This window comes from Polistes dominula, unplaced genomic scaffold (assembly GCF_049000335.1).
Source record: "Polistes dominula isolate Pdom_NZ unplaced genomic scaffold, Pdom_raw_medaka contig_82, whole genome shotgun sequence".
NCBI classification, from domain to species: Eukaryota; Metazoa; Arthropoda; class Insecta; order Hymenoptera; family Vespidae; genus Polistes; species Polistes dominula.
This window is the reverse complement of record NW_028301046.1, coordinates 662,831-687,602: the sequence shown is the minus strand read 5'-3', so window position 1 is coordinate 687,602 and position 24,772 is coordinate 662,831. Positions and strand designations below refer to the sequence as shown.

General features: G+C 36.0%; 1 protein-coding gene across 1 annotated transcript in view; it reads right to left on the bottom strand.

Annotated features, from left to right (window-relative positions):
- blo (bloated) overlaps window positions 1-23,702 on the bottom strand; it is a 106,738-nt gene extending 83,036 nt beyond the window's left edge. The window contains exons 1-3 of the mRNA XM_015320768.2: window positions 23,552-23,702; window positions 16,832-17,220; window positions 374-4,020 (exon numbers count right to left, since the gene is read on the bottom strand). Of these exons, the coding sequence (XP_015176254.2) occupies window positions 374-4,020; window positions 16,832-16,994 (3,810 nt within the window). The 5' untranslated portion in view covers window positions 16,995-17,220; window positions 23,552-23,702. The remainder of the gene's footprint in view (window positions 1-373; window positions 4,021-16,831; window positions 17,221-23,551) is intronic.
- Between the last annotated feature and the right edge of the window lie 1,070 nt (window positions 23,703-24,772).

The following is a 24,772-nucleotide window of genomic DNA, read 5'->3' as shown; positions in this document are numbered from 1 at the left end:
GATTTCACTTTGCTTCCTCGTCGAACGTGCGATAAATAATGAACGAGAGAAAAAACATCAATAAAATTCTATGCTCGTAAATCTTATTATAACATTCGAGAGAGAATGAGTGAAAGAGAGAGAGAGAGAGAGAGAGATAAAAGATCACTACTTTTCACATAGACGAGTGACGTTTAAAAGTATATGTATGTTATATTAGAAGATATACAATTTTGACGTATACACACAGAGGTAAGATCTACAAATAAATTGATCAGAAAGTGTTGAACGATCTGATAGTAAAATAAAATAAAAAAAAGAAGAAATAATTTGGTTATTTTTTAAAGGAATTCAAAAAAATATTGTCTTAGATCGTTAAAGTGTTTCTTCTTACCTGATTTATGTCGCTGCCAAGGTCCCTAGCGCTCTTGGCACTCCTAAGTCGATCTCCGCGATATTCGCGATAGCGCATCGTGACCTCGTCGTCCGTCAATGCACCACTGCTACCACTTCTCGAATTCTTCTTATTCTTCTCTTCCTTGGCTTTCTTTTCTCTTTTACTGAACAACTGTTTAACCTTGCTCATCGTGCCACTTTTCTTCGCAGCTTTTTTCTCGTATTTCTTATCAGCACCAGTGGGAGGTTTAGACGTGACCAATCCGTTGTTCGATTTACCGCTACCGATATCGTTCGAATATTTCTCGTGGTTGTACTTTTGTTGTTCTAACGGAGTTAAATTCATATTCCTATCGGTATGCCTTCTCTCATTTTTGATAAATTGTCTACTAGCAAAGCCTTCATCCTCCGATTCGATCGTTTCACGTCTATCTGCTTCCTGCGAATCTCGTCTGTAATCATTTTCGATTCCAGAATCAGCTAATCGATCTTTCCTATCAGGATCGCTCAAACGTGTTTCCCGATAACGACGTTGTTCCATGTAAGCTCGAGTTTCTTGCGTTCTACCGTGTCTCGATTTACCATTTTCGTGATAACTTCTTAACGGTCTTGTCGGTGGTGTCTCATCTAAAGAACTTTTACCACGTGGACTTTCTCGAGCATCCGAATCGTCAAAGTAATCCAAATGATTGCGCGATCTTCTCAGTGGTTTTTTCGGTTCGGTTTCCAAAACGTTGCCGTTTCTATGATCCTTGCGCAGAGTAGTACGTTCGTCGTATCGCGTTTCACGACGAATCGATTCCCTAGCAGTGGTATCGGAATCGTAACGACTCGAACTATGACCACTAACACCAGGATCGGTATTTCGTATCGTAGTGTTCGGGCCAGTTCGATCGGTTCTTATGCGAGGCGGTGAACTATCGTAATCATCGTGAATCGGATGTTTGCCGTTGCTATATCTTTGGGTAGTTCGAGTCTCTTTGTAATATTTCGATTCTAATTGGCTATTGGTCATTTGCGAGATATCAGTGTCATAGTCATCGATCGGTCGTTCTCGTAAAATGTCGAGATGTCTTTTGGCGAATGGTGACGATCTTTCATCTTTTCTCATATTTGAATCATTGATGTGACTGCAAAGATTCTCGTGTGACCTCGTGGTATATTCGTTTCGTAAAATTCTCGAATTATCACCAAGTTCGTTCAAACGTTGGGTCGATTTACTCATGCCGCGAATCGATTCGAAATTTTTATTCATTTTTGATAGATTTTCGTTGGGACGTACGTCACGATCTAAGAAATCGTCGCTTTTAGAAAGTTTCCTTTCCGCAGTAAATTTTCTTACTACGATTGGCGAGGATAGGGTATCGGTGTCCTTTGGATCGTTACGGAAGTAATGACTCGTTCTTGGATGGGTAGATTCATCTGGTAAATAATTAGTAGACTTGTAAGGACCACCTAAATGATTTCGGCCATTCTCGAATCTTTCTTCCGGGCTGGTCCTACTTCTGTCACTGAGAAAAGGTTTAAAGTCGTCCGCATAACTACCGTGCGTCCTAGTTTCGACGATGTACTTGTCCCCGTACTTGTCTGTCCTCGTTTCAACCGTATAACCATCTCGTGGTTTGGATTCGACGTAACCATCCGATGGAATTTTGTTAGTAATTTTCTTTTCGTATCCATAAACTTTGCCGTTGTCCTCGTGTATCTGTTTTTCAAAAATATATTTCTCGCCATTGCTGCTAGTTCTAGTCTCCGTGATGTAGGTGTCGGTGTAACGTTTAGGCGATGATATTCGATTAGGCGTAACCGGAGACGGGACGATTGGTTTGTCGATAATCTCGTGTTCGGATTTTTTGATCGATACGTTTGCCGTATTTTTGGCAGCGTACATTTCATCAGCAAGTAGCCTAGATTTGATCCTAGATTCTAAAAGATCTCGTCTTGCACTCAATTCCGACGTTTTATTGGATATACCACTTTGATGATTTGGTCTCGAGGTGAGATCCGTGCTATCTCTACCACTGGTATCGACGAAAATCGTTGACGTATATTTCTCCGGTTCGTAACGTCGATCCAATTCTATCTCGTCTTCTGGACACCGATTGTCCAGGTCTCTGGAGGATAGGAAATCCTTGGAACCACCGAAATGATTACCGAAACGGGAAGTCGTCGTACTCTTGCGAGTTTCCTCGTAACGAGACTTGATATTATTGATCTCGTTGTTACGTCTCAGATCGCTACTGTAAGAATAATCCGTTCTACGATATTCTTTCTCGGCTGGACTATTCTCGCGAGACGAGTCCTTCCTTTCGAGACCCAAACCTTCGTCGCTATCGGAATGACTCCTCTGAGCCTTCTTTTTATCCGTTTGCACTTGAGCATACATAACGTTCGTTTGCGAAGGTGGTGGACTACAGGAATCGTTCGGCCTTGTATAAGAGAAGGGTCGATTATTGTTGTGTCCAAAACCGGGTCCCGGTGAGACCATAGTTCTCGTCAGCTGTGGCGGTGGCGAACGATCGTTGGTCAATCGATGAATCATCTTGTTGATCGTCGATTCCTCGCCTCGTTTCTGAAGATCGTATCTGCTGCTGTGCAGCATACTCCCAACCCGGTCGACCTCGTCGACCTCCTCCTCCTCCTCCTCCTCCCCCTCTCCCTCTTTAACTTCGGACGACGCGATACGATTCGTTGTTTCCGTCTTCCTCCTAGAAGCCGTCACTTCCTTCTCTTCACCGGTAATACGATCCTTATCATTCGTGATATCTACTCGTTTCTGCCTATCAACGAGTTTATTATCTTTCCTCGGGTCTTCGATCGATCGATCGAGAGAGATCTCGGTAATAGTCTCTTCGATCCTCTCTTTCCTTTCGACCCGTTCGATTATTCTCTCGACATCTGTACCACCTTCCTCCTGCTTCGATTTTTTAGCATCAGGCTTACTACCTTCCTCCTTGCCGATCACGCCAAAATGAAACGGTTGTGTCTGATCTACCTGAGGCGATGCTTCGATTATCGGCGATAATTGTTTCTTTGCTCGTGCCGAACTACTCAAATGCGATCCTTCGCTTTCGCTACCGCTTCTCTTACGATATTGTCTAGTGAACGTACCCAAGTCGCTTACGCTACGTCCCACAGGTTTTCTTTTTCTTTCTAATTTTGGTGAAAAAAATTTGGCCAATGTACCCTTCAATTTTTTCGAACTCGCATCGCTGTTGCTTCTCTCCAATGTTTTCTTCTTAGGTTTTGGTGTCCAAGACAATTGATTATCAACACCACCAGCACTACCACCACCACCACCATCACCACCACCACCAATACCACCACCACTACCACCACTATTCGTCGTAGTAGCACCGATTTCTTCGCTCTTACGTCTCTTTACATCTAACGGCAATTCTGGACGTTTTTTATTAACGTTCCCTCCTCCTCGTCGTGCTGGTAAAGTGCTGAATTTACCAGGTAACCGTCTATTGTCGTGTGCCACGCAACGCAAGCTACCAACTTGTTGCAACACCAGTGCTGCTTCTTGAGCTAAGTCTTCTTTACTGCGCGATAATATATTTTCCTTGTGCACCGGGCTCAAGATCAACCTACCTTCTCCATTTCCTACGAGAGCCGCGGCCACGCGCGGTGTACCACGTCCTGAAACAATCGATATTCGATTATAATCCTTGCCGACTTTTTATATTGCATGGGGATGTCTTTTGAATATGAATATTTTTGTTCGGAAAGAAAATTATACTCGAACATGACAAGAGAATTAAGAGACACCCTTTATAAGTGATATTCCACGTAGATTAATCCGTACAACGGAAGAACAAGAATTTAGGAATTTTAATCAAACTGATAATAGATATCGGCCATGCTTAAGAGCATGAGTTCTTCTAAATTAGCGATTTATGTTAAATAGCACGGTCGTTAGTAGTTAATCACCAAGTTTAATCGCCAACCGACGCACGTCGTCGTCGTCGTCGTCGTCGTCGTCTCTTGCTAACCGAACGAGTTAGTTTGAAAGCCGCTAAATCGTTCCACTGATTAGATCTACTTTTTGTTTCTGTTTTATTTTGATTCTCTTTGAAAGCTAACAGAAGGATGACTCGTGATTAGTTTGGCTTAGGCGAATTTCGTGTTCACTCGATCTCGTAATTTCACGTTTAGTTTCGTATCGATTAGAATAACTTGGCTCGTTACTCGTGTAAAAGGTCGAACTTTCGCTGTCTAAAACTTTTCTATCACGTGTACAACACGTTTTCTTTCATTCCTTTTTCCCTATTTAAAACCACTCGTCGTACGTTGAAACATTTCAACTTTAAGTCTCATTAATATTATCTGAAAGAACGAATTGAAGTGCATTTTTATAATCGATACTTTACGAACGTGTATTATATATATATATATATATATATATGTTCAGTCGGTGTAAGCTTTGAGATAAAGAGTTCGAGGAGCGGTTGAACGCATAAACGAACGCATAAACGAACGCAAAAACGAACGCGAAAGGCAGCACGAGGGCAAAGGTCAACGGGTGTGTACGCAACGGCTCAGCACGCCCACGCTTCGAAGCAGGTATCATCCAACCGTACCAGATCGCAATCTCCTTTAATAAAGCATCCTTCTCGCGTCTCGAATCGTGCTACGGAACTTTACAATCTTTGTTGTTTTTTTTTCTTTTCTTTCTTTCTTTTATATTTATTTATCGAATAGCAGATATACAATAAAATCAAAAATGATTGAATAAAAAAAAAAATATTATCAAATGTATCCTTCCTATCCTGTGATCGACATTTTTGTTAATTAGGTGAACGTTAAACGTCGAAAACACAGATAGTTGTTTAAAGATTATACGAATCAACGTAACAAGTGTCTCCTGATAATCTTGATCGATGGATTTATAGCATCACTTGTTTTCTACACGAATGCAATGATCAAACCGAGGTCATCTATGGACACCTCTTCTCGACTCGAAGGAGGTCGTCCTGGCGACTCTAATCGCCTGTTCCTCGTCGACTAAACTGTCGTTCGTGCCACTTTTAGTACAAACACTAAAAGCTAGTAGATCTTACAATTAGATGCTTCTCTTCCCAAGCACCATTTCCAATAACTTTGTTCGAACCTTTGAGCGGTTTTTTTTTCTGTCTCGCGCGTGGGAAATGGGAACTTTAAAACAAACCCCCTTTTTCCTTCTCTCTCTCTCTCTCTCTCTCTCTCTAAACGATTTACTTTACTGCCGTTTCCGTTTCTTCTCCTTTGATTTTTTATTTTTTATTTTGTATTTTTTTCCCCCCTTCGAGACTTTGTCTTTACGATCTTCGGTCTTTGACAAAAGAAGCTTTGTCCATGAATTCCTCTCTTTTCCTATCCCTTTTTTTCGCGCAAAGTTATCTCCTTTAACAAAGAAACCGGTAAAAAGGGAAGAATTTTATTTTATTTTAATTTTATTTTTATTTCTTCAAGCCTGAGAAAAAAAACTATAAATAAACGATAAACAATATGTCATAGAATAAAAATAAATAGAACAAGTTAAGAAAATAGTAAAAGTACGAGAAACATTTCTAATCTCACGATAAGAACAACGCGTTTACGGGGAAAAAAATGTATCTATTGGTTTTTTTTTTCTTTTTTTTTTCTAATACGATAAAAGTTGCTTTAATTACGTTTAACGATAAGGATTACTTCTTTATTCACGTCTGATGAGAATTAATCGTGGCCCTGTATAGGAATTTGTTTTCTTTTTTATTCTTTCAACGAGAAACTCTCGCTCTCTCTCTCTCTCTCTCTCTTTCTGGGGCTTCTTAATACATTTAAATATCTTCTAGATACGTATATACAAGGAATACATATATGTATATATATATATCTATATACCAGGAACGAGGGAACGAGCGGGTAATTTTAATCGCGATAACGAGTTTTAACGCTTGAGATGGGGAGAGTAAGGCGAGTAGAATCAATAGCCTCATGATTCTTTGATCTCGGACAAGACGCGATTCGATACCGTGATTCCAAAGACTAATTATTACCAGGATGTGCTGATCCGCACACGAGAATTACACCGACGTGCACGCATCGCATAAGTATGTATGCAGACACGACCAGAACTTCTTCCATTTGCCGAATAGAGAAAGAAAGAGAAAGAGAGAAAGAGGTTCCGATGTGTATTAGCATGTGGTGCACGTTTATGCCGAGTAGGAATTGATGTGAGAGAGAAAGAAAGAGAAAGAGAAAGAGAGAGAGAGAGAGAAATAGAGATAGAATGTGTGATGGGAAAGAGAAAGAAAGAAAGAAAGAGAGAGAGAGTTCTATAACCGATCGTGAGGTACTTCTTGACGATGAGTACCTTTGAGATATTCTACCAAGAGGCTTAGGCAAATGGCATGCACGAGACGAGTCAGTGATTTTCAAACAGTCCTTTGATCTTTATTTTTCAACCTCAAAAACACTTTAACGATGTTGTACTTCTTCTTATATTTATCATCGATATTTCTCATAACTTTCTTTTTATTTATTTTTTCTTTTTTTTATTTGTAGAACGTTTTCAATATGCAATTTTACATCAATAATTTCTCGTACGGTTGACAGTTTTTTTTTTTTTTATATCTAATCCAATTATTCGAAAATGTTCATACGTCATTCTCAACTTCCTATAATTTTGTCCCGACGTTTTTTTAATTTTTTTTTTTTTTCATTTTTACCAATTAAATTTTATTACACGTATCATTGAACTACAAGATGGACTTCTTAGACACGGACCCAATAATATATCTTAATCATTTTTTTGTAATTATAAATGAATATTATTTATATATATGTATTTTTACGATAATAATTGGAAAAATATTGAACATCATTTTTTCAAATTTACATTTATATATATTCCATTTGTTACATGAAACTAAAATAGAAAAAAAAAAACAGATTTGTGCAGATCACACACGGTAGAAGTGAAACCTTCAAAGAAAATCAAGCTTCGAAATAATTGAATTGTTATACAGTGCCATCTATTGAAAGAACCTTACAGAACCAAAATTGTGCTATGTGCTAAGTTGGAAAAAATCACGTGTGAAATAAAATTAATTTCATTAAAATAAGTTGAGTAGTTTCGGAATTATTAGTGGACAAACATATTGTTATACTGAATTTTTATATATAGAATTTTATTAATTAATTAATTATTTATTTTTGTTTCATCGGTTTCACGATTTCTTCCGTTTCACGATTTTCAAATCACCCTGATTCTAAAGAATTTTTTTTCACTTCAAAAAAGAAAAGAAAATTTAATATCAATGCGTTAACAAGATTCAATAATTGCAGTTGAAATGTAAACGAGTCTGAGTGACGTTTCGATGTCTCATTAAATAAACGTAGATTTAATTAACGCGACATTAACGAACGTCACGAGTTACTTGAAATACGTCATACCCAAGAGCCGTCATTCGTTCGTTCATTCCTTCGATCGTTCGTTCGTTCGTTCGTTGGATGAACATGCTAATAGTTAAGATCGTTTCATGTCGTTTGACGAGTTTCTAATCCGTTTTAAAGACGTTCCCTATTAAGTCAATATCGTGAACACATTAAAACAAGTTTGACACGTGTTCTATTTTCGGTAGGAAGATCATTCACGATTCTTAAACACGTGTCTCGTCTTTCATATTACGTATCAAACTTCCTATTTTTATTTATTTAAATGATCCAACACAAATATTTCTTAACAAATGATCATTTTCTATCAACCTACGAGTGCAAAATTTAAAAACAAAAAAATGTATTAAGCAATCAGACACTACTACTACTTTTAATATTAAACGATTTTCATTTTAATGATGTAATCAGATTGCAATGATTTTTTTGATCAATCGAGTCTTTGGGGGTAGGGGTGTATACGAAGTTCACAAGTATTATATTATCTTTCTCTCTCTCTCTCTCTTTCTCTCTTTGTTTCTTTTTCACATAGACTATATTCCCACGTATCTTTTGCGTAGTCGACGTATCGGTGCGTCAGCCAATAATTAACTCTTCGTGGTAATCGCTGGTGCGCGTAGCCTTTCAGATCTAACGTTTCCGGGCCTGGGGTAGATGAGCTTCTCTCTCTCTCTCTCTCTCTCTCTTTCTCTTTCTTTTTCTCTCTTTCTCGGAGGATGGTGTATGGTGTGTACCAATCTCGTGCGTTGCTGCTCGGTGACTAGCCGAATGTATGGGACAGCTCGTAGGGTGAAAATTGACGTCACGCGGTTGGAAGATCTCGTGGTTTATACGCGAACGATTTATGCTCGATTAATGGCAGCTAACAATTTGACTCGGCTTCGGGGGAATGAAATAAAAATAAAAAGAAAAAGAACAAGAAAGAGAGAGAGAGAGAGAGAGAGAGAAAGAGAAAAAGATGCGTGTTAGAAGAAGGATGGATAGGATGGCAGGTGCTTTGCGAAGGTGCACGCTTCTCGAACGAACCAAAGAAAGAAGAAGAGTGGTGGGGGTAAGGAGAAAGAATTGGCGGAAGTGCAAGTGGCGTCTTGCCGCGGGGGGTCAAAGATCACAACCACGGAGCTGACCCACTCTTTCGATGCTCGTAAATGTTTTTCTCTCAAGAAGAAGGTACACTATACCACCACCACAACTACTACCACTACCACAATCATTGTAGATCCTTTTGCTTCCATAGCAAGAACAAGAAAGAGAGAAATATGATAAGACATGAGTAGGTTCGATCATTTCCGGCGTGGATGAATAGATCTTTCATTGTTCGATCATCAGACTTATCTTACGTTTACGATTTTCTTCTTCTTCTTCTTCTTCTTCTTCTATTAACAAGTTTAATCGATTGGCTTATCATGCAACTGTTGTAGGAAATATTTCTATTTTTCTTTTCTCATTGCATCATTATTAAACCTTACGAATGTTCAAGGATTTTTCTATAACTCATTTGGTAATAATCAATAATCTTATCTTAATGTATATAAATTACGTCACGTCACGTTGTTTGTTCCGCAATGGACTCCTAAACTACTGAACCGATTTTAATCAAATTTTACACACTATGTTCAGTTTCATTCAACTTGAAAGATAGGATAGTTTATATCTCAATTTATAATCGCAATATTATTTGTTTATTAACAAAGAGTCATGATTATTAGACGTGTGTATCGGATTGATTGTGAGCCACAACAACGTGCACCCTTAGGGCACCCCTTGTTATAATATAAAATAAATCACCCAGGATAATTTATAATAAAGAATTTTCGTAAGAAGATATTTCACTTGTTTTTTTCTTCCTGTTTTTATTTTGAACAAATTCGAGTAGCAGTCAAGTAACTCGACATTCTTGCACGCATATCGTTTCTTCTTTCCCGTCTCTAAGATTCTCGAAAGAGAGAGGAAACGAGGTAGTAGTAGCCCTGTGAAGTAGCGCAAGAAAGAGAAAGGAATAAGAAGAAGAAGAAGAAGAAGAAGAAGAAGTTGAAGTAGAGGGGAAGAAAAAAAAACAAGTGCATGAGAGAAGACGGGAGTGATTTACGGTCCATAAGGTTGGCTTTCGCGAACGCGCTAAGGATACGCGAAGCGGTGTTTTCAAGCGTGATATCGCGTGGCCTAAATGATTGTTACAGAACTTGTCGTAAGGGAAAATGGATCACGCCATTAATCGCCACTGCTTCGTGTCGGGTCGTTTCAAATCCGACCTTCTTATCCTTTTTCTTTTTTTGGGGGATTTTATTATATTTATTTAACGGTATATATATATTTTTGAACGATAATATATTAAAATATTGAAAATTCGATCACTATCCCCCCCCCTTAGATTTATTAATTCCTTATTTTCTAATATACCTTATTTAATTATGGTATAAATATATATATATATATATTGAATTATAAATTTTTGTTTCTTTAATAAATTATATATTATCGCCAATTATATTACTATCCCTCTTTAAATTTATAAATTTCTAATTTTCAAAAATTTCAATTAATTATTTATGATATTAAAAATATTATTGAAAATTCGATCACCCTGTCAATTGCATTGAAATTTTTCATTTGAAAAATACTTGCTTATTTTTTTCTATTCCTTTTCATTGTAAATAAATATCAAGGAGTTAAAAATCATCGTTCGCGTACGTTCGATAAGACGAATTAATGTTGAGTAGTACGTGTCTCGGAACGTAGGACTCGGCTCAACGTGTTGTCGAGATACGTCGCTAATTTGTATTCCCATAATCTGTACGTGTCTAACCTATAACCTTCCCTTGGCCAAGGCACGTAGCCTCTACAAGGCACGCATCTCACGAAAGTAACGCTTGCGCGACCTCCGCGTTCTCGACTTGCGATACCGGTCCGGTCCGGTCCGGTCTGGTCCATTCGATACTCCGATACTTCCTCCTTTCAGTATATCCGTGCTCTACCTTAACATTTCCTGCCACAAGGATTGTCGAAGGACGAATCGATTATTTTTATAATAAAACAACCTATAATCTTCATTTCTTTTTCTATTCTTTTCTATTTTTTTTTTTTTTTTTTTTTTTTAATTATAATTTGACCAATGGTTATGCAATATCAATGACAATTCTTCTTTCTCGAGTTTATATTTTATTCATTTTAAAATTCAAGTAAGGATATTGCAATAATATTTCAAGGTGGGATTAAAAATGTCTCACCATGTGCATTACGGTGTATCAAAAAGGTGGGACACTTTTAATCCCCCCACTGTGCCCCAAAGAGTTAATGAATGAATTACAAATGTTAAATGAACAAGAATGATTGTAAAAATGAGATATCTTTTGTTAATTAACGAAGAGGTTCAAAAGTATTATAAAAAAAAAAACAAAAAAGAAAAAAACATTGATAAGAAAATGACAATTATTGTAGTAAAATGCATCATCGTTTATTTTCTTGAGTAGAGAGAAAGAGAGAGAGAGAGAGAGAGAGAGAGAGAGAAGAATCATCATGATTTCCGGACGTTGTTGCAATTCGGTGGCCTTTCCGCTATAAAAGAAACTTCTTTACCGTCCAGTTCCCTTCCGAAAGAAACCCTTTAGTACGGCTTAACGCGAGACAAAAAGCGGTTTTTCGAGACGGCTCCTATCGGAACGTTAAAAATGATTTTTACGTTTATGGGAAGGGACGCGCGGTAATTACGTGAAAGAAAGAGAAAGAGAAAGAAAGAGAAAGAAAGATAGATAGAGGAGAACGAGTGACCTGAGGGGTGATGAGTGGGGAAAAGAGAAAGGTGGCCTGAACGGAAAACAGAAGGGCAGGTAAGAGAAGAGGAAGGAGATAGAAAAAAAAAAACAACAAAAAAAATGTTAGCCATGCGGTGTCCATTAACAACGTAACGAAGATCTTAGAACGAATCCTGAAACCTATTGCAACCTTTTATACAATGTGTATAAAACCAATTTGATTTATCGAAATATTTGACAAATATTTTCCATGAAAAATAATCTAACATCTAAACCATCATAATATGATGGTAATATTATTTCCAACTCTTTCAAATAAATATTCAAAGATTCAATAAAATTATTAAAATTATATGATACTTTAAATAAACATTTAGATATTGATCGAATAAAAATACAAAATAAATTGTTGAATTGTTTAAGCGATTTTAATTGTGAAATAAATTGCACGTGTTAATTACATCCTGGATATATTATAGAAGTACACCTTGTATATAATAGTAGTTGGGAAGAGTGCAGCACGCGACTATCCAGGAAATGGGCAAGCAGGATAACGTTGAGGATAACGCGAAGGACGAAAGGAGACACAGGAAAGACCCTTAACGAGCTTCGGCGAAGGGGGCATGCGCGAGAACATTGCACCGGCCAACTAGGCTGACTTCTCTAGACCGCCCGCATTGACGATGAAAGAGAAAGAGAGAGAGAGAGAAAGAGAAAGAGTAAAAAAGAGAGTGAGAGAGAGAGAGAGAGAGTATAATACACCTCGCACTGGTATAATAAGAAATATAGTGCGGCCACTAATGCACCAGGTCCAACGATAACTTTTTTTACTGCGGCTTAGAGTCCCTTCGCAAAGGGACTTCTTCTTTTCTTTCTTTTTATTCTTCCTATCCTTTTCTATAGTCTTCCAAAGGAATAGAAATACTTCCTAGATATTCTAAGTTTTACCTTTCACATGCTACAACTCGATTATGTACTCAAAACCGATCGTTACAATGAAATGATGTTCGATGACGAATATAGAACGATGAGAAAATGTTATAATATTATAATAATAATATTATAACAAATAAATCCTACAATTATCCTACAACCTGATATTCTGCATTCGTCTCATTCTCTGGAAACTTAGTTTTTCAAGGTTTCACTTCTAACACGTGTGATCTGCACACATCTGTTGTTTTTTTTTTATTTTAATATACAAGTAGGAAACGTTTCGACATCTATGATTCGTCTTCAAGTTTTTCTCTCTCTCTCTCTCTCTCTTTTTCTCTTTGGATGATAGGTATACGTTATTCCACGATCGACGATGTGCAGTATTTATGGAGCAATAAATCGTACCAACAGAAATCACTTGCAAGAAGACGTTTCTTGCGTAAGACGATTATCGTCGCTCGTTGAAAAGACGTAACGTTTCGTTTCACCAAAATCAATTGATTTGAATATATATGTATATCCTTCTCTTTATTTACTTGTGTATTAATCTAATGTAATACGATTTTAAAGAAAGAAATAATTAATCAACATACTATTAAAAAAAAAAAAAAAAAAAGCACATGGCGTTTTAACGTAGAAAACGTTGAAAACCGATTTCGAATTTAATTACTCTTCGAGTAAAGCTCGACTAGCTCGATTTCAAAGTAATTTCGCGCAAACAACTGTCTGCGTTTGTGTGTGTGTATTTTTTGCGGACCACCTCGTCGGTAAATGAGTAAAAAGCGAATGGGTGAATGGGCGAACGAGTTCGTCGACCGACTTGATGATCATGCTTGGCCTTGGACAAAACCACGACGCATTCGTGTCAACGCGAGGATAATCGAACAATTAATATAACCTAATCGTTTCTAAAACGATCATTCTCGTTTTTTTTTCTTTTAGTTACAATACATGTCGTGGTACAATATTTTTTAGCTTATTATAATTATGACAGATACATTTGATAATAACACGTCCATGAATATTTAATATTTGATTGGATATTTCATTGATCGACTATATACGAAGGTTGGAACTTAAATAGTGGCAACTATTAGATCGTTCCATTCGCACCATCAACAGAACAAACTTTGTTGACGATATACTACGCCTTCTACATCGCTGGTAACGGGTTCTCTACACAACGCTGGTGACTACTTTGAAGGACAGTAACAGATGCAAACATGTAACTCTTTTGTATCGGTTGTGAATAAATAGTTGCCATTATTTAAGTTTTTCAACCTACGTACATGGCATGTCAATCTTTGTCAACTATTTTTATTAAAAAAAAAAAAAAAAAAAAAAAAAAGTAAAAAAAAGTAAATCGTTTTTATACTTGACTATCATTAGAAGAATCCGACAAACGATGATAAGAATGACTCGGTCGTGTTCGAAAGCACGTTTAGTTTATATTCTCTCTTTCAGTTTCATTTTCTATCTTTCATTATTTCTTTCCTTTCCTTATTTCTTTCTAAAAGAGAAGAAATAAATGACTAGAAGCGGGATAGAAAGAGAGAGAGAGAGAGAGAGAGAGAGAGAGAGAGAAAAGTACAAGGAATCGTATTCGGTGAGGGTTTGCGGGCTCGTAAAAGCAGCGGATGCCAACTATAAAATAATACAAGCGCCGGTTGGCTTTTAAGATAGTTACCTCGGGGCCCTTTACTGGCCATTAATTTTCCCGTGCCGGTATTCGCAAGATATTATTGTATCACTGTATCACCATACCTTTAGACTATCCCATAGGACGTTTAGTCACTTTCTCCTGTATGTTCTCGAGTCGACACGCGGACCCTCGTGATTGGTAACGAGAGTGCGTCTTATCGTCGCGTAAATCGGATGCGATAGCAATCGATAAAATAGAATGCAACGATTTCCGTAAGTGGAACCCCACAGTTGTAAACAGTCTAACGAATTTTTTTACTTTTACGATCTAGTTTTGCCTTTTTTCTATCTCTCTCTCTCTCTCTCTCTCTCTTTATTATTTTTTTATTTTATTCTATTTCTAAGAAATAAAATCAATACTAAATAACTTCTACTGAAATGCGTGCGTATACGCGGTGAAACCTTATTTGTGGAGATTGGATTTGCACTGTGATCATAAATTTCATCTAACATAAGTAATATACTGAGTATTTATAGATTTGAAAGACCTACTTGTCAACTATACACGCGCTAGTTGTCTTTTTTTTTCTTTTTTTTTTTTAACTTCTAATCAGAATTTACCGCAAAATGTTATTCGAATATTTTATTAGATATAAGAGGAATTTATAGAAAAGAAAAAAAATATATATATATATGTAAGATATGTAGCGATAAATAATAAGTTATATAAAACGATGTTTAGTTTTTTTTTAATAAACATTATTCCACATCTATTACTAATGTAATCTAATCTCGTACTAAAGTTGAACGGCCGGTTTAACGTTAAAGATAACTTTCGTCTGTCGTGATTCGTTTACGTAATATCTTTCTCTCTCTCTCTCTCTCTCTCTCTCTTTTTCTATGTTAAAAAGGAAAGCAAAGAATCCCGTAATATCGGGACTGTTCAACAAGCTTAAACTTTATAGCATGCGTAACATGCGTTAGAGAAAGATAGATATATACATATGTGAATATAAGATTATTGAAACATCTTCCGTAACCGCAAAATAATATATTACGCATTCTTGGTAGTACCTATGGTTCTTGGACAAAAGCCATTATGCTAAATCGATGAATTTTTCTTTTTTCTTTTCCATAAAATAATAGGAAAATGTTATTTTAAGAAACGTTTTTAATAAACGAAATAACAACGACGACAAATTTCTCATCATTTTGTCAGATGATAATACGCGATTGTATCTTTGTATTTTTATTTTTTTTTTTTAACTCGAAAATAGCGGGATCAGGGTTGACCTTGAGAAAAAGGTCAATCCAATGTACATCGTTTCGGAACAAACTCGGTTAAGAAAAGTTACGGTTATGCGTACGATAATAAATGCACGCTTACTTTAGTTAAATCATTAATTATATTATTATTATTATTATTATTTGATGTTATTAATGATTATGCATAAACACACACACGCATACACATTCGTGCATCCCATTAACGTATTATAATAGAAGAGGAAGAAGAGAGAGGGATGATGTAATTAAAAAAATTACAAAAATAGAAAACATAATTGATTAAATAATTCACGCCATTAGTTTCAGCGTTAGGCATTTGATTATTTGATTAGGATGTTATCAAATTCGAATAACTTGAGCTTTTGATAATAGTTAGATGTGAGTTAGGCAAAATGAAACACGCCAGGTGAACAAAATTAGATCAACGATTAGGTTGCTTGATTTTTTCTGCAATTTTTATTTCTTGTCGTTTTTACCTTTCTTCTATTTAAATAATTAATTAATTAAAATAATTAAAAATAATAATAAATAAAAGAAATAATTAATTAAGATAACAAACGTGAGAACATGAGAAGTTAGATAGAAATGGAATTTCGCGAGTTTCGTTTTCCAAGAAACGTACGTGTCCCGAGAAAAGTTTCAACCTTTTAGTTGGAAAGAGTGTGTGTTTCAGAGAGAGAGAGAAAAAGAGAGAGAGAGAGAGAGAGAGATAGATGAGAGTGCAACAACAGGTCGGTACAGTCGTCACAAAGTTAGCGGAACGTCGCAAATAATTTTCACAATCTGTTGATCGCTCTAAGGGGCTGGTCCATATTTTTTCTGGAACATAAGACCGTTGCTGTGCGGGCAATCATTTTCGCGACTCTCTCTCTCTCTCTCTCTCTCACTCTCTTATCTTTTTTTTCTTTTTCTCGGGAGTCACCGACGTAGATGAGAACGAAACGAGCATGGCATTGCATTCTTTTCTCTTATATGTATTCATACGAGCACCTCTTACCGAACAAAGTTCTCTCAGTTCATCTTGGAAAATATGAAATAATAATTAAATGAATTTGTAAAATTCAAAGTATAAACATTTACATTGTTAACATTTCTCACTAATAAATTTAATATTTAAAATACAATTAATATAACAATAATTATGTAGAATAAATGTGTCATCAGTTTTGAAAATAATTGTAAAAATAAAGAAGAAGATTGGACGATAAAAGATTCATAAAAAAAAAAAAACAAAAGCAAAAATCAAGCAACCCACAAATAATTTCGTACCCCATGGCAAAAGCTCTATATATATATATATATTTTTTTTTTTTATATTCTTATTTTTTTCTCTTTCATTTTTTGTTTTGTTCTTTTTTTTTATTTTTTTTTTATTTTGCAGGCTTTCCATCTTGTTGGGCGCGAATGCCTAAACTCACCGATCCTCTTGACGTGGACGTCTCGATTGAAGGAGACGCTTCTCTCGGCGGGCTTCCACCCAGAGACGGAAGCCCCGGTCGTTACGGGGGGTAGTAAATGGGTGCTGGAAGGGTCGTAGGCCTCTCCCTTTCTCAAAGAGTCCGAGCGCTGAACCTCGAGCATCTTTCTGCCTTTATGCTCCCGATCATAACACACAGCTGGATAGCACTTTCTCGTTTTCGTTTTCTTTTATTTTTTAAAACCCTCTCTCTCTCTCTCTCTTTCTATCCCTCTCCCTCTCTCTCTCTCACTCTCTCTCTCTCTCTCTCTTTCACTCTTTCTTTACCTATTATTTCTATTCCCTTTCTTTATTTTCTCGCAAACGTACCCCTTTTCTCCGATCACCAACCTGTAACCCAAGCAAAGCTGTGCACTTAATATTCTTCGATCAATTCAATCGAGATTTTTTGTTTGTTTGTTGATGAATGACTTTCTTTTGATTTTTACGATGATTACATATGATATGATACATATTTGTGTATATGTGTTGTGTATCTTTATGAATAAATATATATATATATATGTGTACATGCATTTTATTCATTTTTCGTCTCAATGAAAATTTCCTATCGAAAGGATATGCGAAGTTCATAAAAGCGACACGTACGTCATGTACATATGTGTGTGTGTGTATGTATGTTTATGGGTGCATATGCGTATCTATATACGTGCGTCAAGAATCTTAATTGAGTCGAGACCAATACGAGAGATCGAATTCGTTCTAACCAAAAGAAAAAGACAAATAGAAATAGAATGATGAACAAGAAGAAGAAGAAGAGTCGGTGATATGCTCGGTAAGCGTGACGACGATCATCATCACGACGATGATGTCGCATGATAAAGATGACGATTACTTTTCTAACGATATTTTTCAATGAATATGATTCATTCGTTTAATTATCCAATGGTTAAATACGAATGAAAGGATAAGAAAGATGTTGGGATTATCTTTTACAACGATCCACGACGCCGTCTGTCAATTTCGATATTTAATACTTTCAGAAATTTATTTATTATTATTTTTTCTACATTTTTCTAATGTTTTTTCGCTTTTTTTTTCGTTCAATATTCAAATAGAAATAAATTGATAAGGATTATCATTTGAATACAATCTTGGGGGAAAAAAAACACAAAGAAATAATTACAGAACTGGAAGAAAATGTAATATAAAAACAATTCTGATATGACATTTTTAATCCTTGATAAATCTCAAGGTCAGACGTTTGACCACGACCCGATGGAAGGAGGGAGAGGGTAGAAGAGACCATGACTCAGCAACTTTATCAGTTCTCCAACACGTGAAAGAAGCGACTTTTAAATGAGACAATTCGCATGAGGGTTTATTCACAATCGGAGGATTAAGATACTCCTGGCGGGGGCCTCTTGGTAGCCATATTTGGCGAAGAGATTCGCGAGGGAGGACCGCCGCCCCCCCCTCCTCCTCCTTTCACCTTCATCCTTCGCCCTTCTTTATTTCTTTTATTTATTTCTCCTTCTTCCCCTCTTCCTCTTCCTCCACCTCCTCCTCTTTCTCCAACTCTTTTTCTCGATGTCCTCGTTGTTGGTTCGTCCACTTGTTGTTTCGGTGCCATTATAAAAGTTCAATTTTGTACACTTTCTTTTCTTTTTATCAAAAAATAATTCTGTATTTGTTATAACATATTGAAGAAAATTTTTGTTTGACGACAAATTTTTGTTTTTAACCCTTTGAGTGTTGAATACTTTTAACCAAAATGTTTTTTGTAGGAAGAGAATAATTTATTAATAATAAATTATATTTAATAATTAATGTGTTTTTTCTTTCTGTGTGAATATAATTTAACCCCTTTCAGCAGCAAGTACTTTGGAAAAAAAAAAAAACGGCAAAAAAAATCTTTATAAAATACATTTCGAAACATCTTTCCTTCCGGATAAAATATTCTTCCTTTTATGAAATATTCTTCGAATCATTCTTTTACTTCTTTTCTCTTCTCTCTCTCTCTCTCTCTTTCTCTTTCTCTTTCTAGCATGCTCGTGAAACTAATGGAAAATTTATTTTGTCATAGTTGTTTAACGCGTGAGTTGTGTCGAGAAGAGGAACGCAACAGTTCGAGCAAATGCATCAGCGTTAATATACGTTGCGATTATCTAACGTATATCGCTTCAAGGACACTGATGTAATAAACAGTCACGTTTCTCGTGCACATGTTTAGCACCTTTTTCCATCGACTTTATTACACTACGTGCACGCAGTATGCAAGAGAGAGAGAGAGAGAGAGAGAGAGAGAGAGAGAAATAGAAAGAGAATTGGCGACAACGGCAACATCTACGACGATAGAAATCAAAGATGACCGCACACAAATATTATCCTTGTAAATGTTTTCGAAGAAGGAGAGAGAAGTCCGTGTTGAAGGAAAAAAAAAAAAAAAAAAAAAAGAAAAAAATATCTGAGACCAATGAGAATTTAATGAAAGACAACCGAACGAACAAAAGAAATGATTCAAAAAAATGACCAAACAAATTATGGGATTTCTCAACGACTTGTTTTTTGAAATCATCTAATTCTTGCCTTCTTTCTTTCTCTCTCTCTCTCTCTCTCACACACACACACACACACGTGTTTGTTTTTTTTCTCATCACGAAACGAAAATTAATGGGAGACTTTGTTTTTGACTCGTTAGTTTTTCAAAAGTTCCTACACAAATTCTGACTCACGAAATGAATATACCTGTGTTTCTTTTTTACGATCAAACTATCGAGGAGTTGGAATAATAAAAATTTTGCAGAAATGTTTTTGCAAGGAAAACGAACAAAAATGAACGTGTTTTGTATTTTGAACACGAAGTTTTGGCTAGTCTCGTCAATATAAGGGAACGATCATCCTTCTTTGGAATCCTGCTGAGAGAAGAAAAACAAAATCGGTCTACGAAGACGACGGTATCGTTGTCTACAATCGGGGGAGAAGGGGGAAGAAGAATATGTTTAATCTAAAGTAAACAAAAAATATATTAGGTTATTTGAAAAGTAATTTCGTTTTTTTCTTGACACAATTTTAAAATGAGTTAATGCAAATTCGTAAATAACAACACGTGAAATCGTTAAGAGTTTATATTTATCAAATTAAATTATTGGAACCTACTCGAAAATCCTAAGTTTAATCTTGAAACAAAAATTGTTTTTATTTTCACTAAAAATAAAATGAAATTATTTTTTGAACAACCCAATAAAATAAAAAAAAGAATTATTTAATTAATATAATACAATTATTACACGACAACGTTGTATTGAGTACACACGCAAACAAAATATACCTAACTATTATCAAATGAAATTAAAAAAAAATATAAATTAAATAAAAAGAATTATCTATTTAATATAATACAATTATTACACGACAACGTTGTATTGAGTACACACGCAAACAAAATATACCTAACTATTATCAAATGAAATAAAAAAAAAATATAAATTAAATAAAAATTACAAAATAATGCAATGTTACGATATAAATGTATTGTTATATAAAATTATAAAAAAAACAACAAAATAAAATAATTACCAATTATATTATCGATCGAACTTCGAATTTATGTAGGACAGGTGTGTACGGTCTCGTTGTTCCGAACAGACTGACAAATACTCTGACATATTTGTTTACATATTCTCTTTCCACGTTAACAAACGATCTCTATACTAATACAAAAACATTGAAAATATAACAACACATACCGGAACGATTCTGAAGTATATTATATACACGCATACATACATAACACCGAGTTATTTCTTTAGTATAATTTTCATTCGTTCTTTCGTCCTTCTCGTAAAAACCGGCCGTACGAAAGAAAGAACTCGTATTTTGCAAGATTAACGAACGGAACGAGGTAAAAGATCATCGCTAAAGTTGTATCTTTTCAAGAATTCTTATTATCTCTTTCTTTCTCACCAATTCTGCGAAACGTTCGTTCGTTAGCAACGGCCCAAAATCTCATCTGTTTACCCTGGTCTTTATTTTGACTCTTTCTCATTTTCTTTCTTTTTCTTTTTTTATAATTCTCTTTTTTTTTTTCACTGTTAACGTATCGAAATCGAATAATAAATTTTGTTTTGTCTTCTTCTCACCTAAGGTAAGAATTTTTCAAACTTATATGTTCATAAATCATTGCATTTACGATCTCGTCGTATCATTTTGTTTATTCCGATCTTTTTTTTCTTTTTCGTTTTTTTTTTTTTGCATATAAATATGTTTATTTCTCGTTCCTGCACACACAAACACACACACACACACACACATAGATATATTTTTTCTTTTTCTTCATACAACCTTTGTACATCTTTATCTCTTGTAGCACCGTTGTAAAGGTAAGTAGTAAGGGCGTGTTAAATCGTAATAAAACCGTTCGAGATTTGGTCACGGATATGTGCCTTGGGTATTCGCACGTCAGCACGAAACCAACCGGCGCCTATCTTCGTCCGGTTGCTTCAAAAGACCGAGTCGGACAAGCGAAACAAAAGAGAGGAAGTGAAAACTTAAGGGAAACGGAATCTGTGTAAGTAACAGGTAGAATTATGAGAAAGAAAAATACACAATTCTTGATCTCTTCATAAACGCGTCAATTACTACCGTATGTGTGCTTGTTTGTACCTGAGTGTTATCAAATAATCGTGTTACCGTAATCGTTAATTCGAAATTTTATTTGGTACAGTATGGGACACTAGACAACATTTTGAATTCCATCTTGGTAGAAGAAATTGTTTCGTAATTTGATGCAAATAATATAATACTCGTAATTACTTCGTACATTCATGTATCTTTGATTGAAATCTTTCGAATAACTAACTGAACCTTTTTTCTTTTCAATTGTATTTATTGCATAGATAATATTAACAATTTATTGCAATAGTAATTAATAACGATTTTCATTATTTTCTTGTTTTTTTTTTCTTGTTCATAGAATTGATCAAGTTTTCCTCGCAAAACTCTTACGTAATTGAACCTAACATGGTATACTGGACTTTATTAGCATCGAACTACGAACGGAATAGTCATTAACTTTCATGCTTATCAATCGATCTATCCGTAAGGAATGATTCTCGAACGAAATTCTAAGAGAAGATGAAGATAATTAATAAACTATAATCAAATGCTTCCTGCGGTACGTTTATTCGTTGAATTACTAGTCTTCTCTATACGATAAATATGCAACAATATGAAGAAATAAATGTATTAAAAAAAAAAAAAATATAAGAAAACAAGGAAGGAGGAAGTAAAGAAAGTAAAAAGAAAAAAAAAATTAAACGATGATCGAGATTATCGATCTCGAAAAGCAGATTAAACGATTAGATCACTCAATAGTTGAACGTAACCATCACTACTACAACCACTACTATCATCATCATCATCATCATCATCATCATCATCATCATCATCATCACCACCACAACCACCACCAACCACCATCATCATCACTAGCACCACCACCACCACCACCACCACCACCACCACTAGCATATACTACCACCACCAGCACTATTACAACTATGATCAGCAACACCGGTGATTAAAGTGTCCGTTAACGCGAGTTAATTGATCTTTCAGCTAATGGGATATTACCCTAGGTACTTGATATTTCTGGTTTATCGAACGCCGCACCAGGAGATCTGATCTTAGTTAGGCGTACCACTACTCGACGTTCTACATAGTATACTTCGCGGCTTTTATAATCTATTCGCACGAGGAATAAAGTAAGAGAAACGGTAATGGTGGTAGTCGGTGCACGAAGAAGACGATGCACGGTTTCCCTTTCGATTAACGTTCAACGACGTTCTTCGACGATTTAATCGATCGTCGAATAGAAAACGCTCTCACGTATTACCTTCTTTTTCTTTTTCTTTTCTTTTCTCTCTTTCTCACCAAAAGTAAATACAAACGTCAGCGGATACTTTTTTTTTAAATCATTTTCTATTCTTTACATTTTTTTTTTTTACGCTTAATGTAATAATAAACGATGGTTTTGAAAAAGAAAATTTAAAATTAATACAAACTTTCGAGAATATGCACACTCGTTGACAAGTATCACCGTGTTTACGTATCTGTGTGTATATAGGTGCATGAACGAAGCACTAACCATACTATCGAGGAGGTAGAGGAGGGTTATGCACGTACCGCGTGCAGAGTGTCTCGTCCCGCGGGAGGACGAGTACCACGACGATGACGGTGACGACGATGAAGAAGAAGAAGAAGAAGAAGAAGAAGAGAAGAAGGAGGAACACCTTGCACCGTGTCAGGACCCGGTGCGACGTAACAGGAACGATTATCCTCGATCATCGGATCGGAAACATCGATCCGGTTTACACTGATCTCTTCCTACGTTTTTTTTTTATTTCATATTATTCGTATTTAATTATTGAATTTATTTCATTATAATTAAATTCAATCGAATGATAATTGCACTATAAAAACTCACGTCCTCGAACTATATAATATATATATAAGATCACGCACGAGTTCGTATATGTATATAGAAGTGTGTAAATATATTTAAAAAAAATATATGTATATATATAATAGGTATGTTTGAAATTAATCCATTTGATTTGTATATATGCTGGGTGTTTATGAATATATATGTTAATGAGATTCACGAAAGATCGAATGTAGATCGAATGTAGGATCGAAATGATGCGAACTGTGTACGCACCGTCTTGTCTTATCTATAGTAGCCCGGATGGTGATGGGCGCACGGGAGAGAGTACCGCTCCGGCACGCACGTTCTCCGCCGAGCGCCGAAGAACTAATAAAAGCTGGGACCGAAGTTGAAACTGCGTAGGCCGCTTACTACTCCTTCCACTGCGTCCTACCCCACCGGGGCCCGATAGAACGAGAATGAGCAAGTGCGAGAGAAGGAAAGAGATTGGATGTTTAACGGGGTGGGGAGAGAGAGGATGGTGTGTTCTGTACAGAACGAATACCAACAGAGAGAGAACGGAGAATGTTACGAGTCTTACTTCGGTAAGGGCCCAATAAAAGATGTTTAGCGTCCCGACGCCGACGCAGAAATCGATGTAGAAGTCGATGTAGAAGTCGATGTAGAAGCCGATGCTAACGACGCCAACGACGACGATGAGTTTCAATCGTCACTCGGTCAAGGTCCCCCTCCGAAAACCTGCATTCACTGAACGAACATTTCCCCCCTCTTTTTCTTTCTCTCTCTCTCTCTTTCTGGTGAGTCCACGGACAACGCTATACTTGGTGCGAAACGAGCGTGAGGATCGCGTCACGCGAACAACAACCACGACGACCCACTCGAGTCATCGTCAAGATTAAACGCATCGAGCCTCTGGACTTCTTTGATAATTGTTTATTCCATTGGAAATTATTATATTATACCTATATATATTATAATATTATTCCGATTGAATTTAAAACAATAATATTAATCGCATTAAGTTACGAGATATATTCTAAATTTAGTACTACGAATAGAAATAAACTTTTATGCACAATTACGCATGTTTCAATGTTTTTCTTATATATTAGTGTTAAATATAGGGACAACTTGTAGAAGAAGAAGGTACGATGAAGAAACAGTAGAATTACGTTTGATCGAGTACCCTTTTTCCTTCGCCTAATTTTCCTTTTCAACGTGCTTGCCTCGACCCGAGTCAATCACAATGTTCACATCTCATAATTTGCCAACGTATTATCGTTCCCGTAATTGCCGTGTGCAACTAAATAAGTATGCCGAGATAGTGTACATACACATATATACATAAATAATCGAGCATTAAAGTTGATATACTTTTAGACGCGAATTTTCCTTGATGAAGAAGAGTACACACATTGTATCAAAAATGTTCTTGCACGTGAGTACGAGAGAAATAGAGAGAGAGAGAGAGAGAGAGAGAGAGAGAGAGAGAGA